We start from the raw sequence: 21766 nt of genomic DNA, 5'->3' as shown, positions 1-21766 counted from the left end.
ATCTTTGGAGTGGCTTTGGAGCCGCTTGGTGTCTGCAGACCTTACTTGGAAAGCAAGCTCGTACTTAGACTAAAGTCGCATCAAGTGATGTGGGTGTTTGTGCTCTTTAGTTTTCTCGCTTCTGGTTTTGCTGCAGGTTTGTAAAACCGTGATTCTTTAACCCTGGTCCCCACTGGATCAAAGGGGTTCCCCATCTCTGGTGCTGTTGAAAAGGAAGGTGCTAGACACCCTGGAGATCTTGCTCTGCCTTTCAGGGTACACCATGGCTAATACATCCCTGATAAGCTAGAAGACTGAAGCCTCAGCTTTCCCTGGGTGAGATTTCCAGTTGCTGTAGGGCTTGCAGAAAGTCGTTATGAATGCTGTGAAGGTGAACTTTCCTACCTTGTCTTTCCTCATCATGATTCTCAAATCTCTCTTCTTTATTGCTCATAGGTTTCCAGGCCATATCTCAAATGATGCTGATAAAAAATTTTTACTGTCACAGGAGGACTTGGTATCTGCAGTTTGCATTGGGAGTTGTTGCCTAAATGTTTGTTGATGTTTGAGAATTCCCTTGTCTGGGTTATTAGATAGGATGCTTCCTCAAGCACCCTTACTGCTGAGTAGGGCACCCAAATACCGATGAAGAATATGGGTTGTTGTCCTGTGTTATTTCTTGTTTTGTCCAAGTCCTCCTAGGGAGCTTAGAAAAGTGTATTGAATGGCTCTTTCTTCTAGAGTTTAATAATGCTTGTACATTTGTTATTTTTCAGGTACCTTTAAAACCTGGAAGGAGTCTTATGGATTGGATTCGGCTAACTAAAAGTGGGAAGGACTTGACAGGTTTAAAAGGGAGGCTAATTGAAGTGACTGAAGATGAGCTTGCTAAACACAACAAAAAGGAAGACTGCTGGATATGTATAAGAGGTTGGTTGCTATCATGTTGCTTCTGCTTTTTTTGCCTAGCTTCTCTCTTCTGTCCTTAAAGAAGAAGCAAGAAAAGCCACACCCCAAAACAAACTATGTGCCTTCTGTGTTTCAGCCAAGTGTATTCTTGATGTAATTGGACACAACTTTGCTCAAGTTAGAGATTTTGTGTCACTAAGATTTTCTTTGCTTTCAAGCCTTTCTTAAGAAGTCTTCCAAGTGGGTGTATTTTACACCTATTTTATATCTGCATATGAAAACAGTAAACCACTAGATTGTAGATAATGCCTCAAATAACCAGGGCTTAGCAAGCATAAGGCATTGCAAATGCTGACATATACTGACACTCCTCAGTCTTGAAGAGTTTATTATCCTTAGCAGTTAACTGCTTTTAGTGATTGTTTTAAAGCATCCAGAGACATATAAATATTTAAAATATTATTTAAACCAGTAGTTTGATCTTTGGGAAATAAGTGTGCTAACCCACCTGTTACTTCATAAAGTAAGGCAAATGACAGTTGCCACACAGAACAGTTGTAATCTCTAACATAATAAAGATCTGGGGTAACTAAGACATTTTATTTATGTTATTGTTTTTATGAAAATTTAGCTCAAAAATTGGAAGTATCATATGTTACAAGTCAACAATGTGTGAAAGGTGGTTTGGAGCCATAGCTGCAGCTAGAAGAGTCTTTTCAGTGCTGAAAATGAAGTTCCTAGTTTTCTTACAGAAAGGAGTAAAATCTTCGCTCTCAGTTTAATCATTTAGAGGCTAAAATACATTAATATTGCCTTAAAGTTGTTATAATGGTACTTCTTTGAAGATAGATTAAGAAGGTCAGAGTAGCTAATGTGACTTTTCTCTAGGAAGAGCAGTTCATTTAGTGGAAACTTTGGTCTGGTAAGGAACAGCATTGATATTTGATGTAATGTCATCTCTGAACTCCAGCAAAGGAAAGTTAGAAATTTCTCCAAAAGGAATGTCTGTGGCTTTGCTCGGTGTTAAAAGGGGATGAGCATGAAAATAATGTCATTCAGTACTGACTTTTGAACAAAATAATAGGATTGTAAGTGCTCTGTGTGCTGCTCTAGCAAAACTATAGTGGGAGGTGAGCTAAAGAAAGTTTATTTAGTTTATTTACTTTAGAGGTCTCTTCACTTTTTCTCTCTCAAAAAGGGACATCTACTAGTGCAGGCAGAATCACTGCTTAAAAATGCTTCTGTTTTGTTTTTAATCTCTTATTCTCCCTAGACCACATCTCTGAGATTGGTTTTTATGAGAACTCCATTATGCTGCTTCTGTATCTGTCTTTAAACTTTTCCATCTCTGCCTTTCCTTTGTTCTAGAACCAGTAATGAAAAAAAATGACATAACTGAGAATCCTGGTAGATTATCTGTAGACCTGATATGTTAACAGGTAGTAAAATAACACCTTTGTGGAAAAGCTAAATGAGGTCTCTGTATTGGTAGTTAGGTTACATGTCTATAAGAAAGAGCAGAAATTGATAAGGGGAATGTGAAGTACAAGATCAGGAGCTAACTTTCTTCAATATCATCATCATCAAAGAAAGCTGTCATATAGGCCACAAATTTGTATAAAAAGTGGGATGTTAGGGCGGGTTAAAAAAGTGTGAAAGGTATAAATGAGATTTCTTTTCCTCCTGCAAGTTTGATGGTAAACTGGATATTTGTCTAATATGTGGGAGGTCCTAACTGTGTGGATATTTACTCAGATTTTATTGTGTGCAGTAATCAGTGCTGCACACAAGATGGCATTGTGAATACGTCCAGCAGGAGATCAGGTCAGTAACATATGCAAAGATCCTTCCTTTGTCGTCCGGGATGGTTGTTCTTACCAACTAAGATTGTCCCACATATGTCTCCTTCTTGGTCAGTGCTGAATGTCTGCCTCTCCTTCTGAAGTAATTAACGTACATTTCTTAATGTGTTAAAAGCTTCTTATGAAAGCACTGGCACAGTTCCACTTCTGGTAGCTTTCTTTACATATCTTTAAGTGTTCTGCTAGGTAGGCCTGCTGTTAGCAGCAATATGTCTGTAGTTAAATCTGTTTATAGCAGCATTCTCCAGGCTCTAACTACTCTGGTTGTGTAGCAGCAATAATTAGACTTCATCATTTCAGTCCCAGGAAGAAGCATTGTTTTATCTGCCTGGAAATACTAGGAATAGTACTTTTGTAGAAAGAATGCTGAGTCCTTTTGCTGGGACAAATTTGATACCAGAGTTGTAAGCCTTTAATGAGCACAGTGAGCTATGTTTAGTTTTTTATATTGCTGAATCTGAATAATGGAAGTTTTCTTGCTGATGGTAGCAGTTTTTCCTTATGGGAGACAGTACATTCCATTAGGCATTTAATTCCATAGGTGATGGGTGGTAGGGAAACAACTGTGACAGCACTTTAGGACTAACTTAATTGGAAAGGAGAGTGACAGCAATTCTTCGTGCTAACTGGCTCAACTTTATGTCCATGTTTAAACCAGCTTCTGTTTCTTTTACCCATTCAGCTTCAAGGGTTGATTTTGTTAAAGGCTTAACCCTGCTGGTTTCTCCAGATATTCACTGGAACAAGTGGTATGGCCTGGTAGGTTTGGCCTCTCTATGTAATAAAATATATCTTGTGCTCTGTATGATTGTGTAACTATGATTTTTGGAGATAGTGGTGTTAGTGGTTTGTAGAAACGCTGCTCACGTTTCTTTACTTCATTTTCTGCAGGATTTGTGTATAATGTCACACCATACATGGAATATCATCCCGGTGGTGAGGATGAACTAATGAAAGCAGCAGGAGCTGATGGTACAGATCTCTTTGATCAGGTGAGAGCAATTGTCAGCAAATGATACTTGTTTACTGAAAGATATTTTGAAAAAATGCATGTTTTCTCATTATTTTTAGGGCATTCCAGTGGAAATGGAATTTGAACTTTTTCAGATCTAAGGAAAGGCAATGGGTAACTGCTCAGAATGGCACTTACGTGTGCTGGAACAGGCATGTAGGTTACACTTTGTACCAAAAGACAATAATGAGAATGTCACTTTAGGTTGTTGGAATGATGCCTTAATTTGATAATTTTATTAAATTAATTTTTTAGCAGAAATTGCAATAAAGCTAGCAACAACTTAAAATACCACCTTCTTTAATAAATTACTACAATGACTAATTGTTGTGGTTTGAGGGGCGTTTTCTTCTCAGAACTTTCACTTTTTGAAAAACGCTTGTAGTATTCTTTTGTCTGTTAACTTGGCCAATGCATTATCAGCAAACAAAGTACTAAAAAAATAGTGGGGCTGCTGTTAACTGATTGTGAACAAATCACAAGATGACATTTGGTCTCTTCCTTGTTTACCATTTCTTTAAATGTTTAGAAAAAACTCAGGAAACAAAGGATCTGCAGAACGAGTGTACTTTCTGCAAGGAGTCGCTTGCATACTAGTGCTGTAAAAGAAGTTTCGCTGGGTTGGTGTTTTTTAGAAACAGATGTTCTTTGAGTCTCCTTGGCTCACAAGGTTTGTCTGAGAAACTGTAAAAGAGCAGAAAGGAAATCTCTGTTTCTGAAAGGAAATCCTTATCTCTTTACAGTTTGTGCATCACAAAGTCATGCCTTTATTTGCAAAATGCAAAAAACCCAATGAATGTAAATACAGATATCATGGTGGTTCAGCTCCGTTAAGTTTATATTTGGTTAATACTTTCACAAGTGAAGTGTTGGATTTGGGCATAATTCTCTGGTTTCAAGAATTTTGGAGTTTCTTTCCTAAAAGTTCATCCAGTATCAAGTTGTGGCCTGGAATTCTGTAGCTGGGTACTATCAAGTACTGTATGATGTACTGGGAGGAGGGAGTCTTAACCTCAGGAATATTTAGGGAAGCCTCTCAAGTTGTTACCAAGTTCAGATAAATACTTGCTACCTTTTTTTTTTTTTTTTTTACTTTGTTTTGTCATGGGAGTGGAAAGTGGTGTTCGGATTGTTAAAATAATGCTGTTTACACTTTTGTTTCTGGCTGATGTCTTTCCTATTCTGGAGGCATTTCTGTTGTTATCCTCTCTGCTTTAGCATTCTGTATCTGTTGGATACTGATCTCTCAAGAGTTTGGTAGGTTGCTAGTATTTCTCAAATTTCAGGAAAAAATAACTTATTCAGAATCCTTAATTTATTTCTATTATCTGTATATGAGGAAACTACAACTTGTGGATGGGATTCTTTATCTTGTCTCCTTAGCTGCCCAGTTTAAAGTTTTTATTTTTAAATCTCTACATACCATTCACATTTGCCATGCAACACTTGGTTTCCTTTTCTCTTCTTGTGATGTTGTCCCGGATGCCCTATTGGAATTGGGTTTTCTGCCATCCATTTCCTCTGCAGTCTCTCCAGTTCTGTTCTGTAAAGCTACTGCTTTTTCTTCACTTTTTTTTAATTTTTAAAATAGGTAATTTCCAGGTCAGTAAGACAGAAACAAACAGCAATACACCAACTTGGTAGGCAGTGTTTGTGTGCCTAAACTACTCTTTATCTTTGTGTCCTTCATCCCTTCTCCGTTCACTTGTATCTAAACAAGACTAATTACCCTTCTGGTAAAGACAAGGTCTTTATTCTGGTAATTGCACAGCATACATCATAAAAATGCTCTTCTGAAATATTTTCTGTAGCTCCAGGTTATGATGTTCAGATAATGCAAAGTGTAAAATATATAAATTAAACTATTGTAACTTTTTATGGTCCTATTTTTTTCATTTGATTACATGCTGTCTGTAATAGAAGTAAAGCTAAGTACTGAATGATAGAATGAGTGTTGTGTGTTTAAAAAAAATAAAATCTGCTAAATTAATTACATTAGTCACCGTACAAAAATGAACTTTTCTATTTTGGTGCATAGAACAACACAGTAAGAATTACAAATTTGGTGAAAACCAGTTTTGTTACTATAGGTTCATCGTTGGGTCAATTATGAATCAATGCTGAAGGAATGTCTTGTTGGGAGAATGGCTGTCAAGCCTGTTGCTGCTCCAAAAGGTGAGGGTTTTAAGAATGAAATCATTTCTCTTATGCTTTATTCCAAAGTTGTCGGGAAACTATGAGAAATCCTAAATCATCATGTTTACGAGCAAAGTCTCTATGCTTGCATAGAGATAAAGGCTGTAGCATATATTCAGTCTTTGTACAGCAATGTCCTGATTTTTCTCCATTACCTGGAGATTATTTTATTGATGAAGACTTTTCTAAGTAATGTACTGCTACGTTTCTTCTTTTGTTTTTAGTCATTAGAAAATAGACACGTGTATGTGTGTGTTATATGCATAGGTATGTAGAAATAAATATGTTTTTGTTTCCCCCCCAAGATCCCTCTTTCTTCTTCTGATCCCAGGTGACAAAATATCATAGGCAGCTCTCTCATCATGAAATAAAAGTCAGCATTTTCAATCTGATTATTTCAGCACCAGACATTGGTCTGGCAAGTTACATATGTATTGAGATATTTGAATACGTTTCATGGACGGTTGTCCTTTACAGAACACTTTATTGGGTCCTTTATTTTGCATTTACCTGGAGAAAATTTTGCTGATACAACAGACTCCTCTGAGCCAGGACAGCAAGAGATGTAGTAGATTGTCTTAAAATACTGGTGATGGTTTCCAGAGACTTTAATCTTAAGTATTTATTTTGGTTTGTAGGCCACAGCAAAAGTTTCCTTTACTTAGGAAGCAGACACTGATACCGATTATTGACCCTTAGCAAACAGCTGTGAAAATATGAAAGAATTAATGGTTGCAACTATTTTTCTCAAATTCTGTGACACCCTTTAGTTAACAAATTCAGCCATCAACTGAATGTAGCTCTTCGACTTCTGACAAGGTGCACTGCACACTTGCTTAGTGCTTAGATCACGTCTCCTGACAGTTTTGGTGAGTTTGGTCTGTACATGAAGAGGAAATAGTATTTTACATCTCCATGTTGCTAGGTAGCCGATTCCAATGTGGAGTTTTTAAGGTAAATGCTGCAAAGTATGAAGAAACCTCAACAGCATAACTACTTCATGGAGCAGAGGTGTTAAAAGTAAGTTACTGCTACTTTGTCAGCTGAGTTAGAAATTTAGAAGTAAACTTGACTTTGGCCGATTCCATTAATCTAACTTTACTGCAACTGAAAGGAATTATTGTGCCAACCAGTCAGTAAAACATAAGCATGTTTTCCTTCCTGCCAGCTATGAGTCCATTTTCTAGTATCCACTTTCCTCTGTAATAGAACTGTTCTATCCATTTTTCTGTAGTAAAATTTGCAAGATAAAGTTTGCCAGCTACATAAAACCAGTTCTGTTGCCTGTGTCTCTTTTAGCCATTTCAGGCTTGAAAAAATGTCATTTCATTAATTAAGAATCAAACTGATTAGACTGGATTTGCTGAACTTGTTCACTGTAAAATTCTCAAAGTTTACTTTGATTCCTGGTAGGTTATGTATCCTCCTCTTTTGAATTATCAAAAACGTGATTGACTAACTTCACTGTGAGCTAGCAGTAATTCTAGTCTTGCATCCTTCCAGAAGACCAAATTCAGCAAAGTTTACATTTGAAGACAGAAGAATAAAATATTGAGTTAAGGTGTATGTTTTTGAATATAGGATTGAATGGGCCCATAAGTATAGAGGAAAGACAGGACTTCAAGTCATGGAATACATTGCTTTCTTTTTGTGGCAGAGGCACTTTGAGTGGCAGTAGGGCAGGCATTGGTACTTACTGTTTGGCACAGTCTCAGTACAGTGCAGGTGAGGCAGGTGCAGCTTTGTTGAGGCATTGCTGGAGGATTTGTGGTTTTTTTTAGCTTAGTTTTTGTTTCCTGTGTTCTGGTGTTTTTTTGGAAGATGGTACAAATTATTTACTTACTGAACTGTTTAAGAAAGCTGAAGCTTGTCCTTGCATACTCTAAGGTTTTGGTTTGGTTTTTTTAAGAAAGAAGAGTCTTTTGAAGATGCTGGTGATAGTTAATGTTTTGACAACTTGTCTTTTGGGAATGCTGCTTGATGGTATGGCAGTGACTAATAGAAAATCCTGACATGTCCCTTCTGTGGTGTTCCAGTGGAGCTGTGCTCTGAAACATGTGGTGTTTGTACTTGCTGAGAAGTCCAGTGCAGTAACTACAGCAGTACCCAGGCATGTAAGAGATTATTTTAGTATCTCCCTCAGCAGACCCGTATGGCATTAAACTGCTTGCCTTCCCTTCAGGGTACTGAGCTGTAAAATTAGCATGGACGTTAGTTTATTGTCTGATATATTTTAATACTACTACTGTTTCTCATGGACACATGTTAGGATATGTCCCTATGTCACTTCACTGGTAACATAACTCGGGAGCTGGAGTACATGTTTTATTATTGTTAATTCAGTGAGATTAGCTTGAGAGCTATGGAAGAGAGGTAGAGTTGTGTCTTGGAAATGCCTCAAACTGTCCTTAAAATTGCAGTGCCAATTTTGGTGCAGCGTGTTAAAATGTAATGAAATGAGAGCAGACTTTTGAAGACAAAAAATTCTCTTCAGTCAGAACAGAGTTTTTGTGAATGACTTGGCTATCCTGGCAGAAATCTTGAAGTCATGTATAGTAGAATACACAGACAAATAGAGCCTCAACCAAAAATTTTGGGTGAACTATCCCATTCATCTTGTGGAGTGTTTTGTTTTTACCTTACAGAGGCACAACGTGAAAGCCTCTGATGAAGATCATTCTTGGCCAGCTCTGAAGTAATTTTGCAATACTGTGTGCTTGGTGCTCTGTTCCAGGAGCGTTTCCTTCGCTTCTCTCGCAACGGCATTTTTCCTGTTAGACTGGCTGCTGTGATGCAGAGCCCTGGGAGGGATTCAGAAGAACAGGGGAGAAAATTCATGTTTTGGTTTTCATAAAAGGGAGCAGGAAGAACACATTGGTTTCTCCTGCTTCCCCAAACCTGGCTCCCATAAAAGAGAATAAAAAAGGGGCCTTCACATCAGGACATTCTGAGATGTGCAGTGTAGAGTAGGCAGAAGGGGGCCTGGGTACATCCAGAGTACAAGTTTCCCCACAGATTTGGTAGGAGCTGAAGGATATGTGGCTGAGAGGCACAATGCCTTTCCCCTCCAGTTGAGCACCTTCTATATGAATTGACACTATGTAACTCACCTGCTTGGTCTTTTTCTTTTTTTTTTCTGCTAGTATTTGTTTGTTTGTTTGGAGTGGTTGCAGCATACTGTAGATTTAATGAAACCTCAGATAATAAATTGTCAAATAAAATCATTTGACAGAAGGAGCTTATAGGGAGATTTTCTTTTTCCTCAGTTTCTGCAAAGAACTGGGTTTAGATTTCCAGCATCTGGGTTGGTCAGATAGAGTGTCTGCTATGTGCTGTTGTGAGGCAAATGTCGTTGAAAGCCAGACAGACTTAACAAGCTTGTTAGCTATGAAGTTTGTAATTGGATGAGATAATCTGTCATGTCTGTTTTGATGCCCATTCTTGTGTTTCTTGCCCTTTAATGCTGTCCAACTTTTGGCATTTTTAACACAGTATTTTTTTAATTATAAATAATCTTTTGGAATGGTAATCAGTGCTGCATTTATTTGTGACTTCCTGATATCTGAAGCATCTTGGTCAATCTGTTAATGTTTTGGAAGGTTTTTTTGAAGATCCTTACTTTGGCTTATTTCTTTAGCATGATGTGTGCGAGTACTGTGCTGTAACTTCTTATTGTCGTGCTCGTTTTTTCTTGATGCTTGTAGAGATTTCTTCTACTCTGTCTGAAGAGAAGAAACATCTTAATGGTAAGTATTCACCTGGAGTGAGGTAGGGAGTGAATCTTAAATGTGTTTGAATATTACTGAATGAGCAGTGTTTATCCAGACTTCTGTCTGTCTCTATGTTTGAATCTGATGTTGAGGCTCTAATGATCTGTGGAAATTACAGAAGGCAAAATCCTGATCAGGTATTGTGAATTCAGTGTTTAAAAGTATTATGAGACTGCAGTAGAGTAGTATAGATAAGGGGAGCATGAGATGGACAAGCTTTCTGCTTGAGTGGGACAAGACAGGTCACAAATTACTGTGTGCTGTGAAATCTGCCACTACAAAATTGCCAGTCTTTTTGATCCTTCTTTGTATCAGAAGAGCTAGGTGGCCATGGGGCTGGAGTAGCAGAGACAAGACAAAATCTTGGGGAGCACTTAGAATTAATAAGTCTCTACTAAAAGCTGTAAGGTCATCACTGGGAAACAAATTGAACTGGAGGTGAATTAGTTGATCACAGCATGACTGAACTACTTGACATGCAACTGTGAGAATGACTGGTCTGACAACTGATGTAGCTCTAAGAAAAGCAAATATAGTCTTGTGAATGTATCAGGAGGTTGATGGTAGTCCTTGTAGAGATGGGGAAGCATTCAAGCCTTCACTGCATCCTTCCTTGAGTACTGGAGGTAGCTTTGGTTGCTAGTGATCAAGACCTATGCATATGATTTTGATGCTTTTGGGGAAATGCTACAGCCTGATTAGTCGTATTACTATAAGAGGCTTCCTAAAAGAATATGGCTTATTAAGTTCCATCAAATGAGGTGTGATGAGGGTGTGTTGGTGGAGCAAATAAGATGAGCACCTGTGAAAGGAAATAATACAACTTGAACTCGAGGCTGACCTATTGGCATGAAAGGGGGCAGATGCAAATCGGTCATGGAAAAGTGTTGGCTGAAATTTTGGAAAAGGAGTCTAGAGCAGTCAGATTTTGGAGTGACAGGAGGAGCAGAAACCTAGATGCATCTTAAGATAAAGCCAGGGACATTCTTAGGTGGTGTCCCAGCAAGTCCAGGCCCAGTGGGGGGAAGGTGATTTGTTCATGCTTTCTCTGGTGAATTTGAGTTCCCATTTGTTTTCTGTTTTCTCATACTGTCTTCCTTGCCTTCCTTTTGTGTTCTGTGGATGTTGTTCTGGGGTGAATCAAAAAGATTGTGGCTAGCAGGTCGAGGGAGGTTCTCCTCCCCCTCTACTCTGCCCTGCTGAGGCCACATCTGGAATACTGTGTCCAGTTCTGGGCTCCCCAGTTCAAGAGGGACAGGGATCTTCTGGAGAGAGTCCAGCGGAGGCCACAAACATGATGAGGGGCCTGGGGCATCTCCCGTATGAGGAGAGGCTGAGAGAGCTGGGACTGTTCCGCCTGGAGAAGAGAAGACTGCAAAGGGATCTTGTCAGTGTCTATAAATACCTGAAGTGTGGGGGCCAAATAGATGGAGCCAGGCTTTTTTCAGTAGTACCCAGTGACAGGACAAGGGGCAATGGGCAAAAACTGGAACACCAAAAATTCCACACAAACTTAAGGAAGAACTTCTTTATGGTGAGGGTGACAGAGCACTGGAACAGGCTGCCCAGGGAGGTTGTGGAGTCTCCTTCTCTGGAGATGTTCAAAACCCGCCTGGACTCCTTCCTGTGTGATCTCATTTAGGTTCCTGCTTTGGCAGAGGGGTTGGACTCGATGATCTCCTGAGGTCCCTTCCAACCCCTGTAATTCTACGATTCTGTATTTGACTTCTAAAAGGCAGTTTACCTTTTAGTATGCACAAGCATTGAGCTACATAAAAAGTTAAACATACATCATATAAAAGTAAGCAAGACTGATTGTATTTGTTCCTGTTTTACTTAGAAGATGTTAAACTAAACTTTGAAAGGTCTGTTGCCTGACCTTCCTTTTTTTTTTTTTTTTTTTTTTTTTGGTGATGAACAACTTTCTGGAACCTGTTAATCTTGCTTTGAAGGACTGGGGAATTAGAAAACAAACTCTGCTTTACTCTATCAGAATGACATCACTTGCAGCTAGTAGTCATTAAATACATGATAAATATTTTGTATTCAAGTAGAAGACTAATTCTACCATCTATTTCAGTGTTGTTCTCCTCTTGGTTATTTTGGTTCATTAAATCCTTAGTTTTTGTGCTTGTTTAGCTGTCAAGAGCTTTCCTGTGCATCTTTTGTATTCACAGTAGATCCAGGTAAAGAGAAATACGTTATGTTCCCTCTCTCTTCCATCTTTCTTCTTCTCCTGCTCCTAGAAATATCTTTTCTTGTCCAGATTACGTGACTATCAGGAGACATAGGAAATTATTTTGATGGGAGTTTCCAATGAAGTTGCCAAAATATTGATACTTGCTGCTTGTATTCACTTTACCTGTTTGTCAAGACTTTTTCCAAAATAGGAGAGGTCAGTTCCTGAGGTGCCTTCCATGAGGTTTTTCATATTCAGTTGTTGCATCTTGGTGCTTAGCTCTTGTAAACTTAAGTCAAAGTGAGTCTAGAAATAAACATCACTGTCTGAAAGTGGGAAAGAGCAGCCTATGGCATGGACTCTGATATTATTATTTTTTTTTAAAGTTGTTGGCACTAGTGAAGACATTTTTGTCTTATCAATCTAAAATGTATAAATAATATTTGGAGTGTGCTCAGATCAATCAAATGTATCCCAGATTTTTGTGAACATCAATTGTATGTAATGTTAGGGGCAATTAAAGCTGCAGTTTTCAGAATATATTGCTAGTGAAGACAATCAGCATGGATGTAGCCCAAAGTGCTCTTCAACATCTATTAATGCTTGAGTTTCAAACAAAAGACATCAACATTTCAAAGCCCTGCCATTACCAAAGCTTGCCTGAAAACTTCATATTTGTTTGAGAACAAATATTTATCAAAGACATATTTTTAAAATTATCTTTTCAGCCTTGCACTTTTGAGGTAAACTGAATTTCTCTTTTACCCAGACTATTATGATGATGACTTTTGTAATATTAATAGTAAAATAAATAAATAAATAAATGACTTGAGCAGTTCTACCATCTGAAAACAAGCTTGTGATTGAGTATATGCACATCAGACCTTGGAAAACTTACGATGTGGAAAAGGGTGATTCAAGGAGAGTTTGAGCTGGAGTTTCAAGTAAAGGGAACTAAATCTTGAGGTTCAACTATCTGGAATTCTTTAGTGTAAGTAATATAAGTGTTCCCATTTTTCTTAGTAATATTTGGAGTTTACAGGTATGGGTCAAGCTTGTTCTGGGCCTTCTAAGAACCAAGAAGACAATATATACAGAAAACTTTTAGAGCATCCTAAAATAGTTTAGGTTGGAAGGAACATCTGCAGCTCAGTCGGTCCAGTCTTGTGCTCAAAGCAGGGTAGGCTTTAGGCTTTGATAGTAGATCAGATAGCTCATGAGCAATTCCACTCTTATGGGAAGTGAAGAGGTGTGGTATTTTGGTTGGGTTGGGTTTTTTAAATTATAATTATTATTTTTCTTCCCCACCCCCCATATACATAACCAGAATTTCCATTGCCACTTGTCTATTGTCTCTTGTCCTTCTCTGAGAAGAGTCAGGCTATCTTCCCTATACTTCCTTCTTTCCCGCTCCCTCTCTTTAGGTAGTTGAAGACTGCATTTGGGTTTCTCCCTTAGCCTTTTCTTTTGCAGGCTGAACAAATACAGTTCCCTCAGCCTCCTTTCATATACCCTGTACTCCAGCTGTTGACCATTTTGGTGGCCTTTCCCTGGGCTTGGTCTGGTATATCAATGTCTGTCCTGCGCTGATGAGCCAAAACTGAACAAAGTACTGGAGATGTGGTCTCACAAGTGCTGAACAGAGAGGAAGAATTGCTTCTTTTGAATGGGTTGATTTGCTCTTCCCCAAGGTAAAGTTGACCTTCATCACCACAAGGATGCAGTATCTGGCCAAGTTTGGCTTGTCTGCTTAGAAGCACTAGGTAGAAGGTTTTCTACAAAGCTCCTTTCTATCCAGTCAGGCCTCCTGCTTGTTCTGTTGCATCAGATTTTATTTTTTTCCCAGGTGCAAAATTTTGCATTTGCTTTTGAGCTTCGTGGAGCTTTTGTCAGCCCATTTCTCAGTCTGTTTGGGTCCCTTTGAATGGTACCCTTTCGTGTTTTGACTGCTTCCCATGATTTGTTATTGCTAATGCACCTCCTGACAGTGGGACAGTGTGTGCCCTTCAGGTTGCTAATGGTGGTATCGAACAGTATTGGCATTCCCTGTTCCCTAGGGAATATCAGCTGTAGGTAGCCACCATCTGGACTTTGTACTGCTGATCGCACCTTTTGTGACTGGTAGTCCTGATTTTCTATCCCGACTGTAATCCACCTGTCAAACCCAGCTCTCTCCAATGTGGCTACAGGGACCATGTGCCTTGCTATCCCAGGGGATTCTGCAGAGTAGTTCTGGAACAAGCTGAAGTTTGCTCTCATGAGATGCAGACTTGTAATTCTGCTGGTTACCTTAAACTCCTTCATTTCCTGTTGGCCATCAACCTTTGTCTTCACCAACATCTTTTCTTTATTTATGACCACCATGATCAGTAGAGGGCTTTCATTAGTTGGTTCATTGATCACCTGAATCATTGACTTTATTGCAATGTGACTTCTTGTTTTCACGTAGCATCTTACAGTATTGCAGAATAATTCATAAGTAACTTGTTTTGCCAGAACATCCTATTTCATTGTGACTGTTCATATATTTCTGTTGACCTGCAAAAGCAAACAGGAGTGTGTGTGACCATGAATTCCTCTTATCCATGGAGGCCAACTGAAGCATATGATGTATGTCCTCAAGAAAGGCTTAGCCTTTGAGAAGGCTTTTATCACTGGTTGATTGATTTTCTTTTGCAATGAAAAACTGCTCTGCTGTTTTGCTTCCTTGGAAGCTGCAGATGGTGTGTACTTAGGGGTAATTAAGGATCAAAGAATAAGTAATTCCAATGAGTTTTAATCGCTTTGGGTTAATTCCCCCATCTGGATGATCAAATAGTTTTGACAGATTGGGTTAGACCAGCATGGCTCTGTTTTTATCTACTTCCCACATGGTGGAGCCACTCAATTACTGTGTTTAAGCTTGCAGTCACACTGCAAAACTTCCTGGCATTTGGGAGATAGCCATCTAGGTAACTGAGATGTCATGCGTTAATTTATTTTATGCATAGCCATTTCAGGTTTGCAAGGTTTGCCTTTGAATGGGCTTGAAATCAGCACTTGCCAACTGTTACCTTAGAGTTTTGCCTAACCGTTGTCCAGGAAAACTCCTGCTGTTCATCTTGTGCTACAGATCATACTACCTTTCAGTCTGTGCAGCTTCCTCCACCTTGCTTCTATTTAATTTCTTTGTGTTAAAGCTGATGAAGGATTGCAGTTGCTTGTATCTGTCATCTCTGCTCAAGTTTTTGCTCAAGTTTTTTAGGTCAGAGATTAATACAGTTGATGTTTTCAAAGGCTGACCAGGTGTTGCCTCCCAGCAAAAGCTTTTTCCGACTGTTTAATGTTATTTAATTATGAAAAGTAAGTAGCTGCATTCTGTGAAAATTCCAAGCAAAGCGCAAAGTAGAGAGATGAAGGCTGATATCTTTAGTTAATGACTGATGGGAAATTTTACTTGTGAATTAGGTTAGACTAGACATCCCCAATTAAATCTGTATTGTATAAACAAATAGTTCTGTTAAAGGAGATTAGTTCAGATAACCTTTTCTCCATGCCTCACTATCAGAAAGCACAAGCCAATAACAGGTGAAACTGAGACCAAGCTACATGTACCCGAAGAGCTGCATGCACAGATTCTGTAGTGTATGGAACTGTCTTAATTTCTGAAGCAGAACTTCATGTTCTAGGAGCCTGATCTCCAAAAGAAAGTGCTGAATAAAAACAAAATTTTAAAAGCACATGGATACTTCTGGCTACCTGTGGAAATAAAGCCGCTAAATATTGCAGAGGGGTATTTAGAACATTCAATTTTAAAAACCTAAAACATCTCTGATTATGATTTCTGTTAAGCAAGCATCACAGCAAATGTTTTAATGATTCTCTGCTCTTTGTAGGTATGCTTCCTGAGAAGAAAGCATTGGGTGCTTCTGCTAAAGATTTAACTCCAAGGTAAACCTTTGTCTTTTGTTGTCTGTTGAATATTTGATTTCATAACTCTGTGCAGTTCTTAGTAAATGCAGGCAACTTCTTCCATAGTTAGGTCTTAATGTTTCAGCTAAATGAGTGTATATCATTACCATCCTCTTAGAAGTAGGAAAACTGAGGTTCGGGTTTAAACAGCTTGCCAAAGGTCATATTGACTGTATGGGCAGATGATGATGCAAGGTTCTGGGCTCGCTCTGTTGGTTTCTAATACTTGCATTGCCTTGCATCGCATACAGATGTATGGCTTATATTTGCAGGCTCCTCAGCAGTGCCAGGAAGGTTCACATACTGCACATGCTTTTTAAGGAAAACCTGACTCATATAATTTTAGCTACAGTGTGATCAGGATACGTAATTAGACTGTTGTTATTTTAATAATCTTTTCAAAATTATTGGCTCTGGACTTATCTCTTCAAAAATAGTAAATAATATGTTTGGCTTTTAAATTCATGAAAGCAGCTCTGCTTGAAAACTGCTGGTTAAATATATTTTGGAACGCCCAAAGAAAGAACTTTTTTTTTTCATTGCTGTATTTTTTTTTTTTTTTTTTACAGTTATGACTGGTTCCAAACAGATAGTTTGATCACCATTGTCATATATACTAAGCAGAAGGTAAATGTATTTTATGAAAGGGATAATTAAAAGATCCAGTTGTGTCGATGCAGCTTGAATTCTGGTAGAACTTTCTTAATACTTTTTTTTCCTTGCCTGTGAAAGGATATGAATGCAGACTTGGTGATAGTTGACTGTCAAGACAAACGATTAAGGGGAGAGATCATCCTGGGTGACCACTCTTATCTTGTAGAAGTTGGTAGGTACTGTAATTTTGCGGTTGAAAGTACTGAATTTTCATTCTACTTTATAAAAACCCTCTCATCATCAATATGCATTTTATATATACCAGTTAATATTTTATTCCTCTTTCATTAGAGATGAAGAATTAACTTACTTTAAAGTTCCTTGATGTAAAGAAATTACATTGTTTATCAACTCACATCTTCATTTGTTTAGTACATACTTAATATTTTACATGTGGAATAAAGCGTAGTAAGAAATTGATGTAAAAGTTGTGTAAAATTTTTCATGTGTGTTTTTGATGGTTATTAAAATGCCCTTATCTAAAAAGGGCAAGTGGAATGATTTAGATAAATGTAGATTGGTGGCTTTACATGAGTAATTGTTAAAAGTAATGGGGAAAAATTATGCCTTTCTTAATGTGACATGTTAGACTTGCAGAAGTCACGAGTGAAATTTTGGGGCCAGATAAAGGTGCACAGGGTTTTATGCTCATTAGTTGACTTGGTATTCCTAGCCTTAAACTCTGTGTATGATGACTGGAATGTAATTTTGGTTTTGCTTAATGTGGAGGGGTTTTTTTTATTTCAGACTTGTACCATGCAGTTCAAGAAGACATGGCTGGTAAGTTCCATCTCTTGCAGCACATCTGTATCTCTTCTAATATCAGAATGCAGACATTCAATTTATTTTTCTGATTCATCAGATACTTTGCAGTTTTGCTTACCAACAGATTCTGACACAATCAATCAACTCAAACCATCACATTGAATAATTTTTTTTTTTTAATTTTAATTGTGGCATTTGGGCCTGTGAAAGTAATAAGTTGATGGTGCTCTGATCACTCTTGAGTATGACTAAATGTTAAAATAATTAGAAGTTACTCCTGTTGTGTATTCGTAACTGTTATTTGTTTAGACTGTGATTTTCTGGGATTTAATTATTCATTCAAATGGCCTTGAAAAGAAAGGAAGCAGTAAATAGCGGTAGTTACCAATTTCCAGTAAATGAGGACTCTGAATTCAGGAGCATTCTTTTTGACCAGATCGGCTGTGAAGCTTTTCATAATGTATTTAATAAATAAGATATATTAATTATGCGTATTACATTGGTGCTTGTTGTTTTAAATGCACTATAAAACATTATAAAGAGATAGCTGGAAGTACATTTAATTTGATATTTTAATTTAAAGAATTAATTCTATGTGTCTTGAGAAATGACTGATTCTTCCAAAATTTCATTATAATGGAGGAGTGACATGGGTTTTTTGTACAAAATGTAATTAAAAATAACAGTGTGAAACCTCTCTTTTAGTCAATATTGCTGAAAAAGTTGGGAAAGTAGAGATTATCTTAAAGAAAAAGGATAACATTCATTGGAAGATGCTGGGACAGCCCTTGGAGAGTCATAATACACTTAGCAAGCGCATGGACAGAGGTGAGCAGTTTCATGCCCATGTTACCAGCTGTTTTAAGAATTTTTGGAGCTTGTTAGCCATTTTTGGTTTCTCCCGGGATTTTCTTTTTCTGTAGTCATACTTTCCTTTCTTCAGGAATGTTGTCTGATCTTGCTGAAAGCTGCTCAGGAATTCTCCTTAAAAGGGTTCAGCTTAGACCTGATTTTCGCTTTGCGTTGGTTTGTTGGTTTGTTTTGTCCCGTGGTGGAATTGAAAGGCTTCTAGGCATGCAGAATGTTGTCTGATCTTGCTGAAAGCTGCTCACGAATTCTCCTTAAAAGGGTTCAGCTTAGAGCTGATTTTTCCTTTGCATTGGTTCGTTGGTTTGTTTGGTACCGTGGTGGAATTGGGAGGCTTCTAGGCTTATGGAAAGACTGGAAGAACCTAATAGAAGAAGATGAAGAATGCTTGAGTGTTGTTCCATCTCATGGCTGCCTGTGTGCTTGATATCTTTTCTGTCTGTAGGAAGACCTCAGTAGACCCTGAGGAGATAGTGCATGGACTTGTGTCAGTCGTTGTAAAAGTAACTATAGGGAGGGAACAAAACCTTCCACTTCCAGCTGTTACTATAGATGTAGTAACTTCTTTCAACACTGTAATGTTGTTCCAGCACCCTGCATCTTTGCAACTTGAGCTGTGATTAAGTAAGGGACTTCAAGCCATGTGCAGTTATCAAAACCAGCTCTGAATAAACCGATGTGTCTGCAAGAAGCAGTAGATGCTCTATATGAGTTAATTTTGTGGTAACAGAATAGTATGAACTTGATGCAGCATCAAAGTGTATTATCCTGATCAGTGTGCTGCTTTTTTTTCCCCCCCCTCAGCTAAATAAAAAATTTCTGCACAATTACATTGTATAATATAAGCATGCTCCTGATGTTATTGCAGCTGCCCAGTTTCTCAAAAGCCCTCTTGGCCCTCTGTCTAATAATACTCAAAAGTTGACTGTTTGATGTTAGTCTGTTGGCCTTATGTGTGAAAGCAAATCTGCACGTTTTCAAGAGCTAATTAAATGCTGATCACCATGCTGTATACCTCTTACTGGCTCTGTTATGCTGCTTAAGCCTTTAAAGTTGAGAGATTACTGTGGTATGAAAAGGAAGGCTGAATGTGTAAAAACACATCTCTTTTGGCTGCCTTTAGCTTATGTAGGATGTAATTTTCCTTACGAGAGTTTCAGAAACTGTTGAGTCATCCACTTTAATATTAGATTTTTCAATATAATTCTCTGTATTGAAGAGGATACAGCCTGGACTAATATGTTGTCCACTGTCCATTGCTAATTTTCTCCCACCTTACCACTTTTCATGGTTATGGAAAAGAAAATGAGAAAATAACCTGAAAGAACAAGGGTTGTATAGAATATAGTGGTTTTATAAATTATTTTCAAATGAGGAAGGTGAGGATGATTGAATGTAATTGACAAAAATCCAAATTGAGCATGAGTAACCAATGCTTCCCAGGTGATTATTTTGCAGTTTTTTCCTAAGAAGTCAGTCTCCAACATAGCATTTGTCTTGTTATGCAGAGAAGCATTATAGATATCGGATAACTTTTATTAGGTATCACTGACTGACTGAGTTCAGATCAGTTTAAATGGAATCTCTAGAAAACTTAAGTGAAAAGGCTTGCTAAGCCTGAGTTTCTTCAGTTCCCTGATTACAGAGGTGACAAATCTAGCAAATGTATTGATACCTATGACTTTTTAATCCCTACTCTAGAAACTTTTATTCTACAGGTTTTTAATTTTAAACCCCTCACATTTAAACTTGAATATGCCAGTAGGTTTATAGAGAAAGAATGTCCAGACCTACATGTCTTTCCTCTATTCCAACCCTGTGCTTTCAGCTCAGACATAAAATCTGTGTGATGGATGCTTCTGTTCACTCAGTTTAGTCTTAAGTTTTCAGTTTTGCTTCTACTTCTGTGGTAGCAAAATAATGTTATGGGTGAAGAAACTTGTATGTTGTACAGTGTGAGCACAGAAATAGTAATTAACAACTCTAGATAATTTCCTTTATTGGGCGTGCAGTTGATTTTGTATGCAAAACTACTTTTTCTGATGCAAAATAACTTTATTCTGTAAATAAAATAATCAAGGCTTCCGGCCTGGTAAGTAATTCTGACCTCATAAATGAATTGATGCTTTTTATAGACAGAGTTAAATAGGTCTTTGAAGAGAAGATTAGATTGTTCTTTGATAACTGCAGGATCGCTTAGTATGAAGTGTGTTGCAGATATAGAGCTTCTTAGTGCTACTTACCCTTTAGTTTATTTTGCCTGCTGGGATAGTAGTATTTTCAAGGTTGTAGTTTACCTGTGCCTACACTAAGAGCGCTTCTAACACAAGAACACAATGCCAGGTACTAGTGAAGTACAAGTAAATCAAGCAGTAAGACAGCAAAAATGTGTGTGCTGCTGACCAGAGTCGTGATTCACTGTAGATACTTTGCCACTAAGGGTGTGCCAGTGTGCAGCTGCGATGAGAGAAGGGTCAGCGAGGACTATGGACAGGGCAGAGGAAGGACATGCTGGTATTGTGAATAACTGTACTTACATGGTATATCGGTTGCTATTAAAAGCTCCCAGCAATGTATGTGCTGTAAATTAAGTAACTTGTCCCTATTTCATTGAGAAGTAGAGTTCCTCATACTCTATTGTGGCTGAAAAGAGCAGGTGGAACAGCTGGCATAAGATCTATTGGGATTTGAGTGTGAGCAGCAGATGCAGTACCAGGTGAAGTAGTTCCTTGTGAGAACTGCTTTGCTTCCAAGACCTTAAATGGCTAGTTAAAGCTATTTTATAGCTTTATATCTTGTATTTCTATGTGGCACTATATATAGGGTAGCACAGATGTGTTGCCTTAAATAGTGTGATTTTTTTCACGTGGGTTTATATATCTTCCACCGCTGAATCTCAGCTTTACCTTTTATTTCCGTTGAATGAGAGTCTCATTTAAAGACAGTGTAACTGGTAATTTCCACTTCTTGAAGGTACCTGAATATCTGAGAATAGATTGGAAAATAGTTATGTTATCTTCTTATACCTGTTTTTTATTTAATTCAGTTTTTATGTATTCATAGTTCTTTTGGTGAGTTACTGACACTTTCTACTAAAAGCAATAATTTTACTCATAATGTTTCCACACTTCTAGTTTGATGGCAAGGTTATTCTGAGGCCATGAACAGTTAAGTGCTTATGGGAGCACTGATGTTTAATTCCTCAGGTTTTTCTGGTCTTTGAGTTTTTCTGTTGTATTCCCTTGTGTACTGATGGTTTAAAGTATTTCCATGGTATTCAAAGCACAGGAAGAAGGGCTGAAAAACAGGCAGGATTGACACTTGAAAACTTTACTTGATTTTATATTGTTATTACTTGTTCATATGACAGCATTCATAAATTAGTTTATGAAGGGAAAGTGTGTGACCACCATGTTCCCCCAGCCCCTATACTTTTAAGTTATTCAATCTTTATTTTTACAACAACCAATTCTAAATTCTACAAAAATGTGCTGACATGAAAATGTCTTCAGAGACAATGACATAATGGAGAGATGGTACTGGAAGCCTATGATAACTTTATGCTGTGAAGAAACAATCAACATAAGCCTCTACTTTTTCCACCTTAAGCTGAGGAAGTCCA

General features: G+C 37.9%; 1 protein-coding gene across 3 annotated transcripts in view; it reads left to right on the top strand.

Annotated features, from left to right (window-relative positions):
- Positions 1-758: 758 nt before the first annotated feature.
- Positions 759-21766, top strand: part of CYB5R4 (cytochrome b5 reductase 4) — a 39118-nt gene continuing 18110 nt past the window's right edge. Inside the window, exons 1-9 of one of the 3 annotated variants that reach the window (XM_010166856.1) lie at positions 759-909; positions 3642-3742; positions 5853-5924; positions 9665-9704; positions 15783-15837; positions 16428-16485; positions 16591-16684; positions 17260-17292; positions 17983-18105. In XM_010166856.1, coding sequence (XP_010165158.1) covers positions 783-909; positions 3642-3742; positions 5853-5924; positions 9665-9704; positions 15783-15837; positions 16428-16485; positions 16591-16684; positions 17260-17292; positions 17983-18105 — 703 coding nt within the window. In that variant the 5' untranslated portion in view covers positions 759-782. Of the gene's footprint in view, positions 910-3641; positions 3743-5852; positions 5938-9653; positions 9705-15782; positions 15838-16427; positions 16486-16590; positions 16685-17259; positions 17293-17982; positions 18106-21766 lie in introns of all 3 variants that reach the window. The other 2 variants (XM_010166855.1, XM_029084713.1) reach the window with 2 other exon arrangements.

This window comes from Antrostomus carolinensis, unplaced genomic scaffold, assembly GCF_000700745.2.
Source record: "Antrostomus carolinensis isolate BGI_N321 unplaced genomic scaffold, ASM70074v2 scaffold27644, whole genome shotgun sequence".
Taxonomy (NCBI): Eukaryota; Metazoa; Chordata; class Aves; order Caprimulgiformes; family Caprimulgidae; genus Antrostomus; species Antrostomus carolinensis.
Note: the sequence above shows the minus strand (reverse complement) of the source record. Positions and strands in the feature narration are given on the sequence as shown.